This window comes from Oncorhynchus gorbuscha, linkage group LG15, assembly GCF_021184085.1.
Source record: "Oncorhynchus gorbuscha isolate QuinsamMale2020 ecotype Even-year linkage group LG15, OgorEven_v1.0, whole genome shotgun sequence".
Classification (NCBI taxonomy): Eukaryota; Metazoa; Chordata; class Actinopteri; order Salmoniformes; family Salmonidae; genus Oncorhynchus; species Oncorhynchus gorbuscha.
In genome coordinates this window covers 71,213,923-71,236,233 of record NC_060187.1, presented here as the reverse complement: position 1 = coordinate 71,236,233, position 22,311 = coordinate 71,213,923, and the positions used below count along the sequence as shown (strand labels likewise).

At 45.7% G+C, this 22,311-nt stretch overlaps 1 protein-coding gene across 1 annotated transcript in view; it reads left to right on the top strand.

Annotated features, from left to right (window-relative positions):
* Nucleotides 1–22,311, top strand: part of LOC123997940 (E3 ubiquitin-protein ligase znrf2-like) — a 115,955-nt gene that overhangs the window by 59,149 nt on the left and 34,495 nt on the right. The window contains exon 2 of the mRNA XM_046302675.1: nucleotides 17,311–17,406. Within this exon, the coding sequence (XP_046158631.1) occupies nucleotides 17,311–17,406 (96 nt within the window). The remainder of the gene's footprint in view (nucleotides 1–17,310; nucleotides 17,407–22,311) is intronic.

Below are 22,311 nucleotides of genomic sequence, written 5' to 3'. Positions count from 1 at the left end.
TAGCAGCACCCACTCGTAGCACGCGCTCCAGCAGGTATATCTCACTGGTCAACCCCAAAGCCAATTCCTCCTTTGGTCCTCTTTCCTTCCAGTTCTCTGCTGCCCATGACTGGCACGAATTGCAAAAATCCCTGAAGCTGGAGACTCACATCTCCCTCACTAGCTTTAAGCACCAGCTGTCAGGGCAGCTTACAGATCACTGCACCTGTACATAGCCCATCTGTAAACAGCCCATCTATCGACCTACCTCATCCCCATACTGTTATTTATTTATTCATTTTGCTCCTTTGCATCCCAGTATCTCTACTTGCACATTCATCTTCTGCCGATCTACCATTCCAGTGTTTAATTGCTATATTGTAATTACTTCGCCACCATGGCCTATTTATTTCCTTAACTTACCTCATTTGCACTCACAGTATATAGACTTTTTGTTTTCTTTTGTTCTACTGTATTATTGACTCTGTTTTGTTTATTCCATGTGTAACTCTTGTGTTGTTGTTTGTGTCTAACTGCTTTGCTTTATCTTGGCCAGGTCCCAGTTGCAAATGAGAACTTGTTCTCAACTAGCCTACCTGGTTAAATAAAGGTTAAATAAAAAAATACAAAATAAGAAATACCACCTCTGTCTTTTATAGCCTGCCATGATTTCATTACTTTATTATCATGCTGATAATCTTGACTATGTAACGTGACTTTGGGTGTCTTGAAAACCCACTGACTGTCAAACTGTCACCTCATGTTATTGCTCTGATGATGTCACTAACTCTCGTCTGTTTATCAAGATAAAGGCTCCACTTCAGCTCTCCTCCATCCCTCCATAGTCATTCCTTCAATTAAATGTCCCTCTCTCTCAACATTCACTTATAATTACATTTAATTCCAGTTAATTAAACAACACCGTGATCAGAGAATATATGTCTTTTATATGCAGCATGCCACAAGATCAGAGCCCTGAAAAGGAATAACCCAGAGAAAAGATGTAGACTAGCTGCCAAGGCTTTGTTATGTTGTGCAACCTTTCCCTGCAAGGAGAGGAGAGAATTCTTCAAATAGTCTGCTCTCACTTCTCTCTCTTGCTTTCTCTCTCTCTCTCACTTCTCTCTTTCTCTTTCTCTCTTGCTCTCTCTCGCTCTCTCTCTCTCTCTCACTCTCTCTTCTCTCTTTCTCTTTCTCTCTTGCTCTCTCTCGCTCTCTCTTCTCTCTTTCTCTCTCTCTCTCACTCTCTCTTCTCTCTTTCTCTTTCTCTCTCACTCTCTCTTCTCTCTTTCTCTTTCTCTCTTGCTCTCTCTCGCTCTCTCTTCTCTCTTTCTCTTTCTCTCTCACTCTCTCTTCTCTCTTTCTCTTTCTCTCTTGCTTTCTCTCTCACTCTCTCTTCTCTCTTTCTCTTTCTCTCTTGCTCTCTCTCGCTCTCTCTCTCTCACTCTTTCTCTCTTGCTCTCTCTCCCTCTCGCTCTCTCTCCCTCTCACTCTTCTCTCTCTGTCTCTCTCCCTCTTTCTCTCTCACTCTCTCTTCTCTCTCTCTTTCTCTCGCTCTCTCTTCTCTTCTCTCTCTCTTTCTCTCTCTCACTCTCTTCTCTCTCTCTCTCTCTCGCTCTCTCTCTCTCGCTCTTCTCTCTCTCTCTCTTCTCTCTCTCGCTCTTCTCTCTCTCTCTCTCTCTCTCTCTCTCTCTCTCTCTCGCTCTTCTCTCTCTCTCTCTCCCTCTCACACACAGACATAGAAACAGATGTTGAAACAAGATGAACATGATTACCAGTACAATTGAGCTCATTATTCCCCTTGCCAGACAGCAGGCTTTCTGACAGTTACTGTCTACTGAGTGGTAGCTGGCTTGTAGGCCTATACAGTTCATGCCAGTGGATTATCTTCAGATCTGTACATCTAGCTGTACGCCCTGCAGAGTTGAGTTAGGCTTGATGTAGGTTGTTGCCTGTAGGAGTACTGGGCTCTGTGTGTGTTGGTGTAAGATGTTTGAGTTGCTGTTCTTTGGCAGTTGGTCCTGGATCTGTAGCTGCTCCCCTCCTGTGGCCATGGTTTACAGTAACTAACCCAGAGACACAGAGAGGACACACACACACAGACACACACACACACACACACACACACACACACACACACACACACACACACACACACACACACACACACACACACACACACACACACACACACACACACACACACACACACACACACACACACACACACACACACACACACACACACACACACACATGCTGAAACACACACACACACACACACACACACACACACACACACACACACACACACACACACACACACACACACACACACACACACACACACACACACACACACACACACACACACACACACACACACACACACACACACACGACAGTCATTAGATAGGAGTGTTACCTTTAACACCAAGCAAGCAGCCATGTTGGGTTTGTATTACACTGCATGTGGTCAGACAGATAGATAGCTTCTCTTGTGAATGCTGGAGATGTCTATGCAAGCTGGTCCTGGGGCTCTGTTCACAAACACACCCTACAGAGCCCAAGGACAACAGCACAATTAGACCCAACCAAATCATGAGAAAACAAAAAGATAATTACTTAACACATTGGAAAGAATTAACAAAAAAACAGAGCAAACTAGAATGCTATTTGGCCCTACACAGAGAGTACACAGCGGCAGAATACCTGACCACTGTGACTGACCCAAAATTAAGGAAAGCTTTGACTATGTACAGACTCAGTGAGCATAGCCTTGCTATTGAGAAAGGCCGCCGTAGGCAGACATGGCTCTCAAGAGAAGACAGGCTATGTGCTCACTGCCACAAAATGAGGTGGAAACTGAGCTGCACTTCCTAACCTCCTGCCCAATGTATGACCATATTAGAGAGACATATTTCCCTCCGATTACACAGATCCACAAAGAATTCGAAAACAAATCCAATTTTGAAAAACTCTCTACTGGGTGAAATTCCACAGTGTGCCATCACAGCAGCAAGATTTGTGACCTGTTGCCACGAGAAAAGGGCAACCAGTGAAGAACAAACACCATTGTAAATACCCTGTTATGCAGGTGAATGAGGACCCAAAAGCGACTTGGCGAAAACAGAGTCTTTAATCCAGTAAATGGAAATATGCAATACTCCTAGACAAATCGGAGCGGTAAATAAAGCATAAAAAACAATTCCACTCGTAATGACGAGAACAGACTGGAGACTCGGTCATAAACTGTAGGTTGCCTCGGGAAGGCACTTGACCGTAGCAGACTCAGACACCTGCTCACCACGCAGCATCTGAGGGAAACACGACACGACAGGGCGATACAAAGACACAGCACGGTGAACAATATACAAGGATCCGACAGGACAGAAACGGAAAACAAGGGGAGAAATAGGGACTCTAATCAGGGGAAAAGATAGGGAACAGGTGTGGAAAGACTAAATGATTGATTAGGGGGAATAGGAACAGCTGGGAGCAGGAACGGAACGATAGAGAGAAGAGAGAGAGGGAGGGAGAGAGAAAAAAGGGAACGAACCTAAAAAGACCAGCAGGGGGAAAACGAACAGAAGGAAAAAGCAAAATGACAAGACAATATAAGACAAAACATGACAGTACCCCCCCCACTCACCGAGCGCCTCCTGGCGCACTCGAGGAGGAATCCTGGCGGCAACGGAGGAAATCATCAATCAGTGAAGGGTCCAGCACGTCCCGAGACGGAACACAACTCCTCTCCTCAGGACCGTAACCCTCCCAATCCACTAAGTATTGGTGACCCCGTCCCCGAGAACGCATGTCCATGATCCTACGTACCTTGTAAATAGGTGCGCTCTCGACAAGGACGGGAGGGGGAGGGGAAGACGAACGGGGTGCGAAGAAAGGCCTTGACACAGGAGACATGGAAGACAGGATGGACGCGACGAAGATGTCGCGGAAGAAGCAGTCGCACAGCGACAGGATTGACGACCTGGGAGACACGGAACGGACCAATGAACCGCGGAGTCAACTTACGAGAAGCTGTCGTAAGAGGAAGGTTGCGAGTGGAAAGCCACACTCTCTGGCCGCAACAATACCTTGGACTCTTAATCCTACGTTTATTGGCGGCTCTCACAGTCTGTGCCCTGTAACGGCAAAGTGCAGACCTCACCCTCCTCCAGGTGCGCTCACAACGTTGGACAAACGCTTGAGCGGAGGGAACGCTGGACTCGGCAAGCTGGGAAGAGAACAGAGGAGGCTGGTAACCCAGACTACTCTGAAACGGAGATAACCAGGTAGCAGACGAAGGAAGCGAGTTGTGAGCGTATTCTGCCCAGGGGAGCTGTTCTGCCCAAGACGCAGGGTTTCTGAAAGAAAGGCTGCGTAGTATGCGACCAATCGTCTGATTGGCCCTCTCTGCTTGACCGTTAGACTGGGGATGAAACCCGGAAGAGAGACTGACGGACGCACCAATCAAACGACAGAACTCCCTCCAAAACTGTGACGTGAATTGCGGGCCTCTGTCTGAAACGGCGTCTAACGGGAGGCCATGAATTCTGAACACATTCTCGATGATGATTTGTGCCGTCTCCTTAGCGGAAGGAAGTTTAGCGAGGGGAATGAAATGTGCCGCCTTAGAGAACCTATCGACAACCGTAAGGATCACAGTCTTCCCCGCAGACAAAGGCAGACCGGTAATGAAGTCTAGGGCGATGTGAGACCATGGTCGAGAAGGGATGGGAAGCGGTCTGAGACGACCGGCAGGAGGAGAGTTACCTGACTTAGTCTGCGCGCAGTCCGAACAAGCAGCCACGAAACGGCGCGTGTCACGCTCCTGAGTCGGCCACCAAAAGCGCTGGCGAATAGAAGCAAGAGTGCCTCGAACGCCGGGATGACCAGCTAACTTGGCAGAGTGAGCCCACTGAAGAACAGCCAGACGAGTAGAAACAGGAACGAAAAGAAGGTTACTAGGACAAGCGCGCGGCGACGCAGTGTGCGTGAGTGCTTGCTTAACCTGTCTTTCAATTCCCCAGACTGTCAACCCGACAACACGCCCATAAGGAAGAATCCCTCGGGATCAGTAGAAGCCACAGAAGAACTAAAAAGACGGGATAAGGCATCAGGCTTGGTGTTCTTGCTACCCGGACGGTAAGAAATCACAAACTCGAAACGAGCGAAAAACAACGCCCAACGAGCTTGACGAGCATTAAGTCGTTTGGCAGAACGGATGTACTCAAGGTTCTTATGGTCTGTCCAAACGACAAAAGGAACGGTCGCCCCCTCCAACCACTGTCGCCATTCGCCTAGGGCTAAGCGGATGGCGAGCAGTTCGCGGTTACCCACATCATAGTTGCGTTCAGATGGCGACAGGCGATGAGAAAAATAAGCGCAAGGATGAACCTTATCGTCAGACTGGAAGCGCTGGGATAGAATGGCTCCCACGCCTACCTCTGAAGCGTCAACCTCGACAATGAATTGTCTAGTGACGTCAGGAGTAACGAGGATAGGAGCGGACGTAAAACGTTCTTTTAGAAGATCAAAAGCTCCCTGGGCGGAACCGGACCACTTAAAACACGTCTTGACAGAAGTAAGAGCTGTGAGAGGGGCAGCAACTTGACCGAAATTACGAATGAAACGCCGATAGAAATTAGCGAAACCTAGAAAGCGCTGCAACTCGACACGTGACCTTGGAACGGGCCACTCACTGACAGCTTGGACCTTAGCGGAATCCATCTGAATGCCTTCAGCGGAAATAACGGAACCGAGAAAAGTAACGGAGGAGACATGAAAAGAGCACTTCTCAGCCTTCACGTAGAGACAATTCTCTAAAAGGCGCTGGAGAACACGTCGAACGTGCTGAACATGAATCTCGAGTGACGGTGAAAAAATCAGGATATCGTCAAGGTAGACAAAAACAAAGATGTTCAGCATGTCTCTCAGAACATCATTAACTAATGCCTGAAAAACAGCTGGCGCATTGGCGAGACCAAACGGCAGAACCCGGTACTCAAAATGCCCTAACGGAGTGTTAAACGCCGTTTTCCACTCGTCCCCCTCTGATGCGCACAAGATGGTAAGCGTTACGAAGGTCCAACTTAGTAAAGCACCTGGCTCCCTGCAGAATCTCGAAGGCTGATGACATAAGGGGAAGCGGATAACGATTCTTAACCGTTATGTCATTCAGCCCTCGATAATCCACGCAGGGGCGCAGAGTACCGTCCTTTTTCTTAACAAAAAAAACCCCGCCCCCGGAGAGGAAGAAGGCACTATGGTACCGGCGTCAAGAGACACAGACAAATAATCCTCGAGAGCCTTACGTTCGGGAGCCGACAGAGAGTATAGTCTACCCCGAGGAGGAGTGGTCCCCGGAAGGAGATCAATACTACAATCATACGACCGGTGAGGAGGAAGGGAGTTGGCTCGGGACCGACTGAAGACCGTGCGCAGATCATGATATTCCTCCGGCACTCCTGTCAAATCGCCAGGTTCCTCCTGAGAAGTGGGGACAGAAGAAACGGGAGGGATGGCAGACATTAAACACTTCACATGACAAGAAACGTTCCAGGATAGGATAGAATTACTAGACCAATTAATAGAAGGATTATGACATACTAGCCAGGGATGACCCAAAACAACAGGTGTAAAAGGTGAACGAAAAATCAAAAAAGAAATAGTCTCACTGTGGTTACCAGATACTGTGAGGGTTAAAGGTAGTGTCTCAAATCTGATACTGGGAAGATGACTACCATCTAAGGCGAACATGGGCGTAGGCTTGTCTAACTGTCTGAAAGGAATGTCATGTTTCCGAGCCCATGCTTCGTCCATGAAACAACCCTCAGCCCCAGAGTCTATCAAGGCACTGCATGTAGCACCCGAACCGGTCCAGCGTAGATGGACCGACATAGTAGTACAGGATCTAGATGGAGAGACCTGAGTAGTAGCGCTCACCAGTAGCCCTCCGCTTACTGATGAGCTCTGGCTTTACTGGACATGAATTGACAAAATGTCCAGCAAGTCCGCAATAGAGGCACAGGCGGTTGGTGATCCTCCGTTCCCTCTCCTTAGTCGAGATGCGAATACCTCCCAGCTGCATGGGCTCAGTCTCTGAGCCAGAGGAGGGAGATGGTTGCGATGCGGAGCAGGGAAACACCGTTGACGCGAGCTCTCTTCCACGAGCTTGGTGACGAAGATCTACCCGTCGTTCTATGCGGATGGCGAGAGCAATCAAAGAGTCCACACTGGAAGGAACCTCCCGGGAGAGAATCTCATCTTTAACCACTGCGTGGAGTCCCTCCAGAAAACGAGCGAGCAGCGCCGGCTCGTTCCAGTCACTAGAGGCAGCAAGAGTGCGAAACTCTATAGAGTAATCCGTTATGGATCGATCACCTTGGCATAGGGAAGCCTCCCTACCAAAAACTGAACGGTCAAAAACCCGAATCATCTCCTCTTTAAAGTTCTGGTAATTGTTAGAACAATCAGCCCTTGCCTCCCAGATAGCTGTGCCCCACTCTCGAGCCCGGCCAGTAAGGAGTGATATGACGTAAGCAACCCGAGCTCTCTCTCTAGAGTATGTGTTGGGTTGGAGAGAGAACACAATATCACACTGGGTGAGAAAGGAGCGGCACTCCGTGGGCTGCCCGGAGTAACAAGGTGGGTTATTAACCCTAGGTTCCGGAGGCTCGGCAGACCAGGAAGTAACAGGTGGCACGAGACGAAGATTCTGGAACTGTCCAGAGAGGTCGGAAACCTGAGCGGCCAGGTTCTCCACGGCATGACGAGCAGCAGACAATTCCTGCTCGTGTCTGCCGAGCATGGCTCCTTGGATCTCGACGGCAGTGTTACGAGCGTCTGTAGTCGCTGGGTCCATTCTTAGGTCGGATCCTTCTGTTATGCAGGTGAATGAGGACCCAAAAGCGACTTGGCGAAAACAGAGTCTTTAATCCAGTAAATGGAAATATGCAATACTCCTAGACAAATCGGAAACTGTAGGTTGCCTCGGGACGGCACTTGACCGTAGCAGACTCAGACACCTGCTCACCACGCAGCATCTGAGGGAAACACGACACGACAGGGCTATACAAAGACACAGCACGGTGAACAATATACAAGGATCCGACAGGACAGAAACGGAAAACAAGGGGAGAAATAGGGACTCTAATCAGGGGAAAAGATAGGGAACAGGTGTGGAAAGACTAAATGATTGATTAGGGGAATAGGAACAGCTGGGAGCAGGAACGGAACGATAGAGAGAAGAGAGAGAGGGAGGGAGAGAGAAAAAAGGGAACGAACCTAAAAAGACCAGCAGGGGAAAACGAACAGAAGGAAAAAGCAAAATGACAAGACAATATAAGACAAAACATGACATACCCAACCCATATTCATGCTTATTTATTTTATCTTGTGTCCTTTAACCATTTGTACATTGTTAAAACACTGTATATATACAGTGCCTTGCGAAAGTATTCGGCCCCCTTGAACTTTGCGACCTTTTGCCACATTTCAGGCTTCAAACATAAAGATATAAAACTGTATTTTTTGGTGAAGAATCAACAACAAGTGGGACACAATCATGAAGTGGAACGACATTTATTCGATATTTCAAACTTTTTTAACAATTCAAAAACTGAAAAATTGGGCGTGCAAAATTATTCAGCCCCTTTACTTTCAGTGCAGAAATCTCTCTCCAGAAGTTCAGTGAGGATCTCTGAATGATCCAATGTTGACCTAAATGACTAATGATGATAAATACAATCCACCTGTGTGTAATCAAGTCTCCGTATAAATGCACCTGCACTGTGATAGTCTCAGAGGTCCGTTAAAAGCGCAGAGAGCATCATGAAGAACAAGGAACACACCAGGCAGGTCCGAGATACTGTTGTGAAGAAGTTTAAAGCCGGATTTGGACACAAAAAGATTTCCCAAGCTTTAAACATCCCAAGGAGCAAGCACTGTGCAAGTGATAATATTGAAATGCAAGGAGTATCAGACCACTGCAAATCTACCAAGACCTAAACTTTCAGCTCATACAAGGAGAAGACTGATCAGAGATGCAGCCAAGAGGCCCATGATCACTCTGGATGAACTGCAGAGATCTACAGCTGAGGTGGGAGACTCTGTCCATAGGACAACAATCAGTCGTATATTGCACAAATCTGGCCTTTATGGAAGAGTGGCAAGAAGAAAGCCATTTCTTAAAGATATCCATAAAAGTGTTGTTTAAAGTTTGCCACAAGCCACCTGGGAGACACACCAAACATGTGGAAGAAGGTGCTCTGGTCAGATGAAACCAAAATTGAACTTTTTGGCAACAATGCAAAATGTTATGTTTGGCGTAAAAGCAACACAGCTCATCACCCTGAACACACAATCCCCACTGTCAAACATGGTGGTGGCAGCATCATGGTTGGGCCTGCTTTTCTTCAGCAGGGACAGGGAAGATGGTTAAAATTGATGGGAAGATGGATGGAGCCAAATACAGGACCATTCTGGAAGAAAACCTGATGGAGTCTGCAAAAGACCTGAGACTGGGACGGAGATTTGTCTTCCAACAAGACAATGATCCAAAACATAAAGCAAAATCTACAATGGAATGGTTCAAAAATAAACATATCCAGGTGTTAGAATGGCCAAGTCAAAGTCCAGACCTGAATCCAATCGAGAATCTGTGGAAAGAACTGAAAACTGCTGTTCACAAATGCTCTCCATCCAACCTCACTGAGCTCGAGCTGTTTTGCAAGGAGGAATGGGAAAGAAATTCAGTCTCTCGATGTGCAAAACTGATAGAGACATACCCCAAGCGACTTACAGCTGTAATCGCAGCAAAAGGTGACGCTACAAAGTATTAACTTAAGGGGGCTGAATAATTTTGCACGCCCAATTTTTCAGTTTTTTATTTGTTAAAAAAGTTTGAAATATCCAATAAATGTCGTTCCACTTCATGATTGTGTCCCACTTGTTGTTGATTCTTCACAAAAAAATACAGTTTTATATCTTTATGTTTGAAGCCTGAAATGTGGCAAAAGGTCGCAAAGTTCAAGGGGGCCGAATACTTTCGCAAGGCACTGTATATAATATGACATTTGTAATGTCTTTACTGTTTTGAAACTTCTGTATGTGTAATGTTTACTGTTAATTTTTGTTGTTTTTCACTTTATATATTCACTTTGTATGTTGTCTACCTCACTTGCTTTGGCAATGTTAACACATGTTTCCCATGCCAATAAAGCCCTTGAATTGAATTGAATTGATGTCAGGTGAACAGTCATACAGACAAACTAAACACGTAGTATGTGACGTTCTGCATCGCCTTTAGATGATCTGTATTGACTCAGTGCATCCAGAGTCCAGACTGGCTGGACCTGACCCCTAGTCCCTACAGCTGACCAGACAGGCCATACAGTCTCACTGTGCCACTGTGCCACTGTGCTCCATTCTGCTCTATAGACCTAGTTGGCAGACATACCATGCTAGCTACACCTCCCTACTCTGTGTGCCCTATAGTGAGCACTGGGCAGACACAGAGACGGTCACAGCTGCCCTTCTCCCCGTCATAGTCTGCCTCGTCTGCTGTGCCAGAGCAGCAGGGTGTCAGCATGGTGTCTAAATGGAGGGAAGGGAAGGTGAGCGAAGGAGAGATAGTTAACCCCCTCAGTTAGTCAGAGGAGGATTGCTTTCCCAATTTTAATGTATCTGTTGAGGCTTATGCTGAGGGAGTTGTGTAGTAGGACAGCTTTGACTTTCTCACCTCTTACCTCCTCTAGTCCCTCCTGGAAGTGGGACACTCCTCTCCTCTCCAATACCCTCCCAACAGAAAGGGATTAGCATTTATGACAGCCAATATCTACACACACACACACACAAAACACACACACACACACCAGGATGAGTCATATATTATGAAGAAGCATTTTTCAGGAAATTATTCTGAAAATACCCGGATGCACACACACACACACACACACACATTGGTGTCGGAAGTGGGATTGCGCCGGTGAAGCTATTGAAGAGGCGTGTACATGTGATGTGAGAGACTTGGTATAGAGAAGCGTTGGACTCTCCCGGAGGAAAGGGGGTAATGTAGCAAGCTTAATCCAACCTCTAGCAACCTCGTCAAGTGGTTTGGACCTCTTGGTCTAATGGTTAATATGTTGGCTTTACATTCGCTAAACCCAGGTCCGAGTCCCAGACGGGGCTAACCCCTGAATGTTCTACAGTATTGTCTTCAGATCTGTAGACGTGACTGTACCCCCTGCAGAGTTGAGTTGGGCTGGAGATTGTTGCCTGTAGGAGTGCAGGGCCTACAGGGGTGTGTGTTGTGACTGAGTATTTCCAGACTCATTTCCTGGGAAGTGCATCCTCGTAATACATCAGTCATCCTGGTGTGTGTGTCCATAGCTGGGGTTCCATCCAATTGGAGACAGATTTTCATGCGAATATTTTCAAATCTGCATAAAAACAATATGTACCTCACCAGAGGTTTTTCCATCAATCTGACTTGTTGTGGACAAAAGGCTACGTGATGACGAAGTGCACTCAAAAATGACTTCTGCAGTAAAGTTCCCATGTACCAATTAAAATATATAAGTTACGTAGGTTTCAATCACAATTTCAACTGCAGATGGTTTTGTCACACAAGCATGCACAATCTAGTTTTTCTTCAGGCTCTCTGTCTAGACAAGACTTGGCTGATAGTGGACGTAAGATGATTAGATATTGATAAGAGCGAGATAATTTTATTTGATAATTGGCAGCCAAGCACCGTTCATTATGTCAACAGCATTCAAATAATAGCCTACCCTCCATATTTAGCCAATTGGAAATGTGCATGATCACCATGCACTTAACCACCATGTGAAGTTCATCATAACTTATTTCATCTGCTTATGAACTTGAAATGCCTTTTCACGTTGTGACGGTGGGCACATATCATGCCGCGATTCCGAGTTTATTTCAATATGACGGTTATTATATCAATGTTTGTGGATAAAGGCTTCTCCAATGCCATTTCTCGCCTAATTAATTTTACCGACACAAGATCCCACCTTGTGGAACAAACAAATGGTCTTTCGAGATGTATGAAATTGTACCGACATGACTGTCGTTTTAATGGGTCAGGTAATTCTTCTCCATGAAATGGTAAGATGGAAACCTGGTTAATGTGTCTAAGGGTCTGTTTGCATGCACACATCAGGATGACTCATATATCATACACACTCACTCACATACATACACACATATACATACATACACACTCACTCACATACATACATACACATATATACATACATACACACTCACTCACATACATAGATACACACATATCTCAGCGATCACTGCCTCATTGCCTGCATCCGTAATGGGTCAGCGGTCAAACGACCTCCACTTATCACTGTCAAACGCTCCCTGAAACACTTCAGCGAGCAGGCCTTTCTAATCGACCTGGCCGGGGTATCCTGGAAGGATATTGATCTCATGCCGTCAGTAGAGGATGCCTGGATAGTTTTTTTAAATGCCTTCCTAACCATCTTAAATAAGCATGCCCCATTCAAGAAATGTAGAACCAGGAACAGATATAGCCCTTGGTTCTCCCCAGACCTGACTGCCATTAACCAACACAAAAACATCCTATGGCGTTCTGCATTAGCATCGAAAAGCCCTTTGTGATATGCAGCTGTTCAGGGATGCTAGAAACCATTATACACAGGCAGTTAGAAGAGCCAAGGCTAGCTTTTTCAAGCAGAAATTTGCTTCCTGCAACACTAACTCAAAAAAGTTCTGGGACACTGTAAAGTCCATGGAGAATAAGAACACCTCCTCCCAGCTGCCCACTGCACTGAAGATAGGAAACACTGTCACCACTGATAAATCCACCATAATTGAGAATTTCAATAAGCATTTTTCTACGGCTGGCCAGGCCTGGCTACTCCTACCCCGGTCAACAGCACTGCACCCCCCACAGCAAGTCGCCCAAGCCTTCCCCATTTCTCCTTCTCCCAAATCCGTTCAGCTGATGTTCTGAAAGAGCTGCAAAATCTGGACCCCTACAAATCAGCCGGGCTAGACAATCTGGACCCTTTCTTTCTAAAATTATCTGCCAAAATTGTTGCCACCCCTATTACTAGCCTGTTCAACCTCTCTTTCCTGTCGTCTGAGAATCCTAAAGATTGGAAAGCAGCTGCGGTCATCCCCCTCTTCAAAGGGGGGGGGCACTCTTGACACAAACTGTTACAGACCTATATCTATCCTACCATGCCTTTCTAAGGTCTTCGAAAGCCAAGTCAACAAACAGATTACCGACCATTTCGAATCTCACCATACCTTCTCCGCTATGCAATCTGGTTTCAGAGCTGGTCATGGGTGCACCTCAGCCACGCTCAAAGTCCTAAACAATATCTTAACCGCCATCGATAAGAAACATTACTGTGCAGCCGTATTCATTGATCTGGCCAAGGCTTTCGACTCTGTCAATCACCACATCCTCATCGGCAGACTCGACAGCCTTGGTTTCTCAAATGATTGCCTCGCCTGGTTCACCAACTACTTCTCTGATAGAGTTCAGTGTGTCAAATCGAAGGGTCTGCTGTCCGGACCTCTGGCAGTCTCTATGGGGGTGCCACAGGGTTCAATTCTTGGACCGACTCTCTTCGCTGTATACATCAATGATGTTGCTCTTGCTGCTAGTGAGTCTCTGATCCACCTCTACGCAGATGACACCATTATGTATACTTCTGGCCCTTCTTTGGACACTGTGCTAACTAACCTCCAGACGAGCTTCAATGCCATACAACTCCCCTTCCGTGGCCTCCAATTGCTCTTAAATACAAGTAAAACTAAATGCATGCTCTTCAACCGATCGCTACCTGCACCTGCCCGCCTGTCCAACATCACTACTCTGGACGGCTCTGACTTAGAATACGTGGACAACTACAAATACTTAGGTGTCTGCTTAGACTGTAAATTCTCATTCCAGACCCATATCAAACATCTCCAATCCAAAGTTAAATCTAGAATTGGCTTCGTTTTTCGCAACAAAGAATCCTTCACTCATGCTGCCAAACATACCCTTGTAAAACTGACCATCCTACCAATCCTCGACTTCAGCGATGTCATTTACAAAATAGCCTCCAATACCCTATTCAACAAATTGGATGCAGTCTATCACAGTGCAATCCGTTTTTTCACCAAAGCCCCATATGCTACCCACCATTGTGACCTGTACGCTCTCGTTGGCTGGCCCTCGCTTCATACTCGTCGCCAAACCCACTGGCTCCATGTCATCTACAAGACCCTGCTAGGTAAAGTCCCCCCTTATCTCAGCTCGCTGGTCACCATAGCATCTCCCACCTGTAGCACACGCTCCAGCAGGTATATCTCTCTAGTCACCCTCAAAACCAATTCTTTCTTTGGCCGCCTCTCCTTCCAGTTCTCTGCTGCCAATGACTGGAACGAACTACAAAAGTCTCTGAAACTGGAAACACTTATCTCCCTCACTAGCTTTAAGCACCAACTGTCAGAGCATCTGACATATTACTGCACCTGTACATAGCCCACCTATAATTTAGCCCAAACAACTACCTCTTTCCCTACTGTATTTAATTTATGTATTTATTTATTTTGCTCCTTTGCACCCCATTATTTTTATTTCTAATTTGCACATTCTTCCATTGCAAATCTACCATTCCAGTGTTTTACTTGCTATTTTGTATTTACTTTGCAACCATGGCCTTTTTTTGCCTTTACCTCCCTTCTCACCTCATTTGCTCACATTGTATATAGACTTGTATATACTGTATTATTGACTGTATGTTTGTTTTACTCCATATGTAACTGTGTTGTTGTATGTGCCAAACTGCTTTGCTTTATCTTGGCCAGGTCGCAATTGTAAATGAGAACTTGTTCTCAACTTGCCTACCTGGTTAAATAAAGGTGAAATAAATCAATACAATTTAAAAAATACACATATATACACACTCACACATACACATACATACACACTCACACATACACATACATACACACTCACACATACACATACATACACACTCACACATACACATACATACACACTCACACATACACATACAAACACACACATACACATACACACACACATACGTACATACACACATATTCATACATACACACACACACTCACACACTCACACACATGCATACATACATACATACATACATACATACATACATACATACATACATACATACATACATACATACATACATACATACATACATACATACATACATACATACATACATACATACATACATACATACATACATACATACATACATACATACATACATACATACATACATACATACATACATACATACATACATACATACATACATACATTCATACACGCACGCACGCACGCACGCACGCACGCACGCACGCACGCACGCACGCACGCACGCACGCACACACACACACACACACACACACACACACACACACACACACACACACACACATACAGTGGGGCAAAAAAGTATTTAGTCAGCCACCAATCATGCACGTTCTCCCAATTAAAAAAATGAGAGAGGCCTGTAATTTTCATCATAGGTACACATCAACTATGACAGACAAAATGAGAAAAGAAATCCTGAAAATCACATTGTAGGATTTTTAATTAATTTATTTCCAAATTATGGGGGAAAATAAGTATTTGGTCAATAACAAAAGTTTATCTCAATACTTTGTTATATGCCAGTTGTTGGCAATGACAGAGGTCAAACGTTTTCTGTAAGTCTTCACAAGGGTTCCACACACTGTTGCTGGTATTTTGGCCCATTCCTCAATGCAGATCTCCTCTAGAGCAGTGATGTTTTGGGGCTGTTGCTGGGCAACACGGACTTTCAACTCCCTCCAAAGATTTTCTATGGGGTTGAGATCTGGAGACTGGCTAGGCCACTCCAGGACCTTGAAATGCTTCTTACGAAGCCACTCCTTCGTTGCCCGGGCGGTGTGTTTGGGATCATTGTCATGCTGAAAGACCCAGCCACGTTTCATCTTCAATGCCCTTGCTCTTGGAAGGAGGTTTTCACTCAAAATCTCACGATACATGGCCCCATTCATTCTTTCCTTGACACGGATCAGTCGTCCTGGTCCCTTTGCAGAAAAACAGCCCCAAAGCATGATGTTTCCACCCCCATGCTTCACAGTAGGTATGGTGTTCTTTGGATGCAACTCAGCATTCTTTGTCCTCCAAACCCGACGAGTTGAGTTTTTACCAAAAAGTTATATTTTGGTTTCATCTGACCATATGACATTCTCCAAATCTTCTTCTGGATAATCCAAATGCTCTCTAGCAAACTTCAGACGGGCCTGGACATGTACCTGCTTAAGCAGGGGGACACGTCTGGCACTGCAGGATTTGAGTCCCTGGCGGCATAGTGTGTTACTGATGGTAGGCTTTGTTACTTTGGTCCCAGCTCTCTGCAGGTCATTCACTAGGTCCCACCGTGTGGTTCTGGGATTTTTTTTGTGATCATTTTGACCCCACGGGGTGAGATCTTGCGTGGAGCCCCAGATCGAGGGAGATTATCAGTGGTCTTGTATGTCTTCCATTTCCTAATAATTGCTCCCACAGTTGATTTCTTCAAACAAAGCTGCTTACCTATTGCAGACTCAGTCTTCCCAGCCTGGTGCAGGTCTACAATTTTGTTTCTGGTGTCCTTTGACAGCTCTTTGGTCTTGGCCATAGTGGAGTTTGGAGTGTGACTGTTTGAGGTTGTGGACAGGTGTCTTTTATACTGATAACAAGTTCAAACAGGTGCCATTAATACAGGTAATGAGTGGAGGACAGAGGAGCCTCTTAAAGAAGAAGAAATCTTGCTTGTTTGAATGAGTAGCAGGCAGTTTACTCTGGGCACCTTGTTCATCCAAGCTACTCAATATTGCCCCCCAGCCATAAGAAGTGTCAACTGTTTAGTGCAGAGCTACCAAACACAATCATGAATAATCTCAGTTTAAAGGGCGTCTCTGCAATCTGCTGCATCATAGTGATAATGTCAAGACACGCTTTGTAATCAGTGTTAAATATCACCTCATTTTAATTAATCTTTGTTGTTAATATTGCAGGGAGATTATTGAGTGTGACTCATAGAATGTAATTGCAGGAGAATGTAATAGGGAGAACTCAGTTTGTAATGTCAGAGAGAGAATGTTGTGATGGCTGGGCGGAGGAGTTTGGGTGTGGGATGCTGTGTTATGGTAACAGCATAGGTACTTAATGATTTCCCTTTACAGAATTAGATTTCTGATATTTACCACTTGGTCTTCCTTTCCTCCTCCCTTCTCCCTCCATGCAGGCTTCATGTGCCCTGTCTGCTCCAAGTTTGTCTCCACGGATGAGATGGATCTACACATCGTCATGTGCTTGACCAAACCCAGAGTGACTTATAACGGTAAGACGGCTTACTTTACTCCCCTACCCCTAGACTGTTATCCTTTGCTGAACGGGTGTGAAGGGGAAGGGCTTAGTGTGTGTGGCCAGACAAGACGTTGCTGTGGCTGTCTGTGAGTTAATTGACAAGCTAATTTATTGCAACATGGTTGCTGTCGGACAGTGTCTGAATGAGCTGCCTGATGTTTGGCAGTTGGAACGACTCCCCTCCTCCTCCCCCTCAGTGACTAATGTGACTAGTGTCACGGCAGGTGTTAGCTCTGTGTCTGTGTAATCATAATGGCAAGACAAAGTGTTTTATGGCAGATCTGTTACAGAGGGGACTGTCACTGTCACCTGACTCCCTGGTCTGTCCAATACTGTCTGACTAAATTGATCAAAATAGCTGCAGTTCGATTCAAACACAAACTCTCTCTCTCTCACTTTAATTTGCCTCCCATTGTGTTGCCGCTTTAATGCCTTAATCAGTCTTTGCACGTTTTCAGTCATTGTCAGTCAATATAAACACCCAGTGTAATTACTATGGTGCCAAGTACATCATAACAGGCTGGGTAGGGACTCAGTGGAAGAAAAAGTCATATTACTATGGTTATGAGTGATCTAGTCCATCAATAATTGTAAATAAGGTTCCTAATCAATTGCATCTCCCCCTGGTTTCTTAATCTCTTTCTGACGACTGGTCCAATTGATTTATGAGCCATGTCTTCATAAACAAACTGAGCAGGTCGCAAGTCTGAAGTGGACAGTGTTTATGTGAATGACAGTGAAAACATGTAATGTATTTGATACTGTAATCTCTGCAGGGGAGATGTAAACTAGGATACAGCAGTGAAAGGGGAAAGTTGGCTTACTAGCTTACTTTTAGCCCTGTTTACATTCCTGGTTGAGAAGAAGCACAGTTCAACAAACACACACACACACTCAGAGCTCAGCCCTCCATCTTATATTAAGAAAGGTCCAGAGGTGTTTGTTTTATTAAGAACTATCATGTCAGTATTAAAGGGCTGGCTAATTTCCTCTTGCTTCCTCAAGCTCACTGTGTGTTTCTAGAGCACAGAGTAGCACACACACACACACACACACACACACACACACACACACACACACACACACACACACACACACACACACACACACACACACACACACACACACACACACACACACACACACACACACACACACACACACACACACACACATATAGGCTTGTAGGCTTATACTGTTCATGCCAGTGGATTATCTTCAGATCTGTACATCTAGCTGTACGCCCTGCAGAGTTGAGTTAGGCTTGATGTAGGTTGTTGCCTGTAGGAGTACTGGGCTCTGTGTGTGTTGGTGTAAGATGTTTGAGTTGCTGTTCTTTGGCAGTTGGTCCTGGATCTGTAGCTGCTCCCCTCCTGTGGCCATGGTTTACAGTAACTAACCCAGAGACACAGAGAGGACACACACACACACACAAATACACACAGACACCCATGCTGACACACACACACACACACACACACACACACACACACACACACACACACACACACACACACACACACACACACACACACACACACACACACACACACACACACACACACACACACACACACACACACACACACACACACACACACACTCAGGGCTGAGGAGCCATTTCTGCAGAGCCTCCCCCACTTGTATCTCCCTGCCTCTCTTTTCAACTCCAACTCTAGGTTTAAATACTTCCTACGATGGTCCCAGGCTCTGGAAGTCATTGCCTAACGCCCTAATGAGGAGTTTGTAGTGGCCCCTTCTAAGCGCTAACTCAGCATGTAGGATTCAGTTAGTCAGAAAACAAATGACCTCACATTGTCTGCATCCCAAATGGCACCTCATTTGACTAGAGCCCTATCTGCCCTGGGCAAAAGTAGTGCACTATATAGGGAATAGAGGGCCATTGGGATGAAGTTCAAATCAAATCTAATTGTATTTGTCACATACACATGGTTAGCAGATGTTAATGCGAGTGTAGAGAAATGCTTGTGCTTCTAGTTCCGACAATGCAGTAATAACCAACGAGTAATCTAACCTAACAATTTCACAACAGCTACCTTATACACACAAGTGTATATGGTACAGAGTGATGGTACAGAACGACATACGCAAGATGCAGTAGATGGTATCGAGTACAGTATATACATATGAGATGAGTAATGTAGGGTATGTAAACATTATATTAAGTTGCATTGTTTAAAGTGGCTAGTGATACATTTTTTACATGTATGGCAGCAGCCACTCAATGTTAGTGGTGGCTGTTTAACAGTCTGATGGCCTTGAGATAGAAGCTGTTTTTCAGTCTCTCGGTCCTTGCTTTGATGCACCTGTACTGACCTCGCCTTCTGGGTGATAGCGGGGTGAACAGGCAGTGGCTCGGGTGGTTGTTGTCCTTGATGATCTTTATGGCCTTCTTGTGACATCGGGTGGTGTAGGTGTCCTGGAGGGAAGGTAGTTTGCCCCCAGTGATGCGTTGTGCAGACCTCTACCCTCTGGAGAGCCTTATAGTTGTGGGTGAAGCAGTTAACGTAGCAGGCGATGATACAGCCCAACAGGATGCTCTCGATTGTGCATCTGTAAAATTTTGTGAGTGCTTTTGGTGACAAGCCAAATTTCTTCAGCCTCCTGAGGTTGAAGAAGTGCTGCTGCGCCTTCTTCACGACGCTGTCTGTGTGGGTGGACCAATTCAGTTTGTCCGTGATGTGTACGCCGAGGAACTTAAAACTTTCTACCCTCTCCACTACTGTCACGTCGATGTGGATAGGGGGTGCTCCCTCTGCTGTTTCCTGAAGTCCACAATCATCTCCTTTGTTTTGTTGACGTTGAGTGTTAGGTTATCTTCCTGACACCACACTCCAAGGGCCCTCACCTCCTCCCTGTAGGCCATCTCGTCGTTGTTGGTAATCAAGCCTACCACAGTAGTGTCGTCTGCAAACTTGATGATTGAATTGGAGGCGTGCATGGTGTTACGTTCCCCAGTTTATGTTGTAGTTTGTGTATTTGCATGTGTTTATTTCAGGAAATGGCTTCCTGAAATCCCTCAAGCAGCTGATTGGTCGACTCCATGGCTAATTGGAGAGATGACCCCGCCCCCTCGTCAAGACGGAGCTGTCTCCAGTTACACATTCATTCTGAAGCTATATAAAAGCCAGTGTTCTGTTCAGGAGGTTCATTGCTGGGGGTCATTGCTGGGAGGTCATTGCAGAGAGATTGAATGTGATATAGAATCATTGCTGAGAGAGGAGGCTGATGGCTGTGGATAATTTACTATGTTAGTTGTTGGTAGCAGTTGGTATGTTCTGTGAGTTTGTTGCTCAGATAGAGCTTATTTGATGTCCTTTGTTTCTTAGTTTGTTTGAGAAATTATTTGTTCTCCGGTTTCATTTGTTCCCAGGGGGGAAGGGGAAGGCACCTAGGGAGTGCTTAGGCAAGAGGCCCGCGGGCATACATATACCCGTAGTATATTCATTGTCTAGGCACAATAGGTAAGACCTGGGCGGACCACCCCCTGTATTTTGGTTAGGGCACCAGGTGGTGCTAAATTAGGTAAGTATTGGTTAGGCAGGTAAGATAGGAGAGGGGGCTTTGAGATTTACTTTCTTTGCTTTGGTTCCGTCCAGACCCTTTTCCCCATATTACCGTGTAAAGGAATAAAGTCCTTGTAAACGGTACCACATTCTGTCTGTTGTCATCCTTACTCGCACCTACAGTCCCGACCTCTTTCACTTCACGGAGAGTTGAGTTATAGCAGGGTGTTGCGTTCCCTCTTCATAGAGGCGTGCGTAACACATGGCCACGCAGTTGTGGGTGAACAGGGAGTACAGGAGAGGGCTCAGAACGCACCCTTGTGTGGCCCCAGTGTTGAGGATCAGCGGGGTGGAGATGTTGTTACCTACCCTCACCACCTGGTGGTGGCTTGTCAGGAAGTCCAGTACCCAGTTGCACAGGGCGGGTTCGAGACCCAGGGTCGCTGTTTGTATTCGGTCATGTTTCCGGAAGCCCGTCTTGTATGCTATATGTCCTATGGTCATCTTAGGAACTACCATCATGGTGAGGTTACTTGGGCCATCTATGAGGGAAAATCAACAACAATGAAGTGTTGGGTAAACATTACCTAGAATATGTTTCTGTCCTGCTCTCCAAATAATGATCTGGATCATGTGTACACAGAGGAATGGTTTGGGATGAAAATAGGCATGTTACGTCATTGCATGGAAGGCTGGCTCTCAATGATAAGGTACAATCAATGTATGTTGTGTTTGATTAATGTACAGTAGACTGCATACTCTGATACTCACATCTAACATTGAGGCCAATGGGCTGGCTGGTGCCGTTGCTGATTCCATTGATGACCTCACATCTGAACGGCCCTTCATCGTATCGTGTCACACTGACTATGGTGAGAGTGCTGTTCCCACCACCAAGCCAAACTCGGTCACTGGCTGCCTTGCCCTGGTTAAAAGCAGTGGTTCACGCTTTCAGTTTCGCACGAATGCTGCCATCAATCCACGGTTTCTGGTTGGGGAATGTTTTAATAGTTGCTCTGTGTACAATGCACTTGCTAATGAACTCGCTCACCGAATCAGCGTATTCGTCAATGTTGTTGTTTGACGCAATGCGGAACATATCCCAATCCACATGATCAAAGCAATCTAGAAGTGTGGAATTGGGGGGGGGGAATATATGCGGCTGTGATTATAATCTAAAATAATTATCTTGGTAGATAATGCGGTCGCCATTTGATTGTAAAGAATTCTAAGTCAGGTGAACAGAAGGACTTGAGTTTCTGTATGTTGTTATGATCACACCACGTCTCGTTAATCATAAGGCATACCCCCCCCCGCCCCTACTCTTACCAGAAAGATGCTTGTTTCTGTCG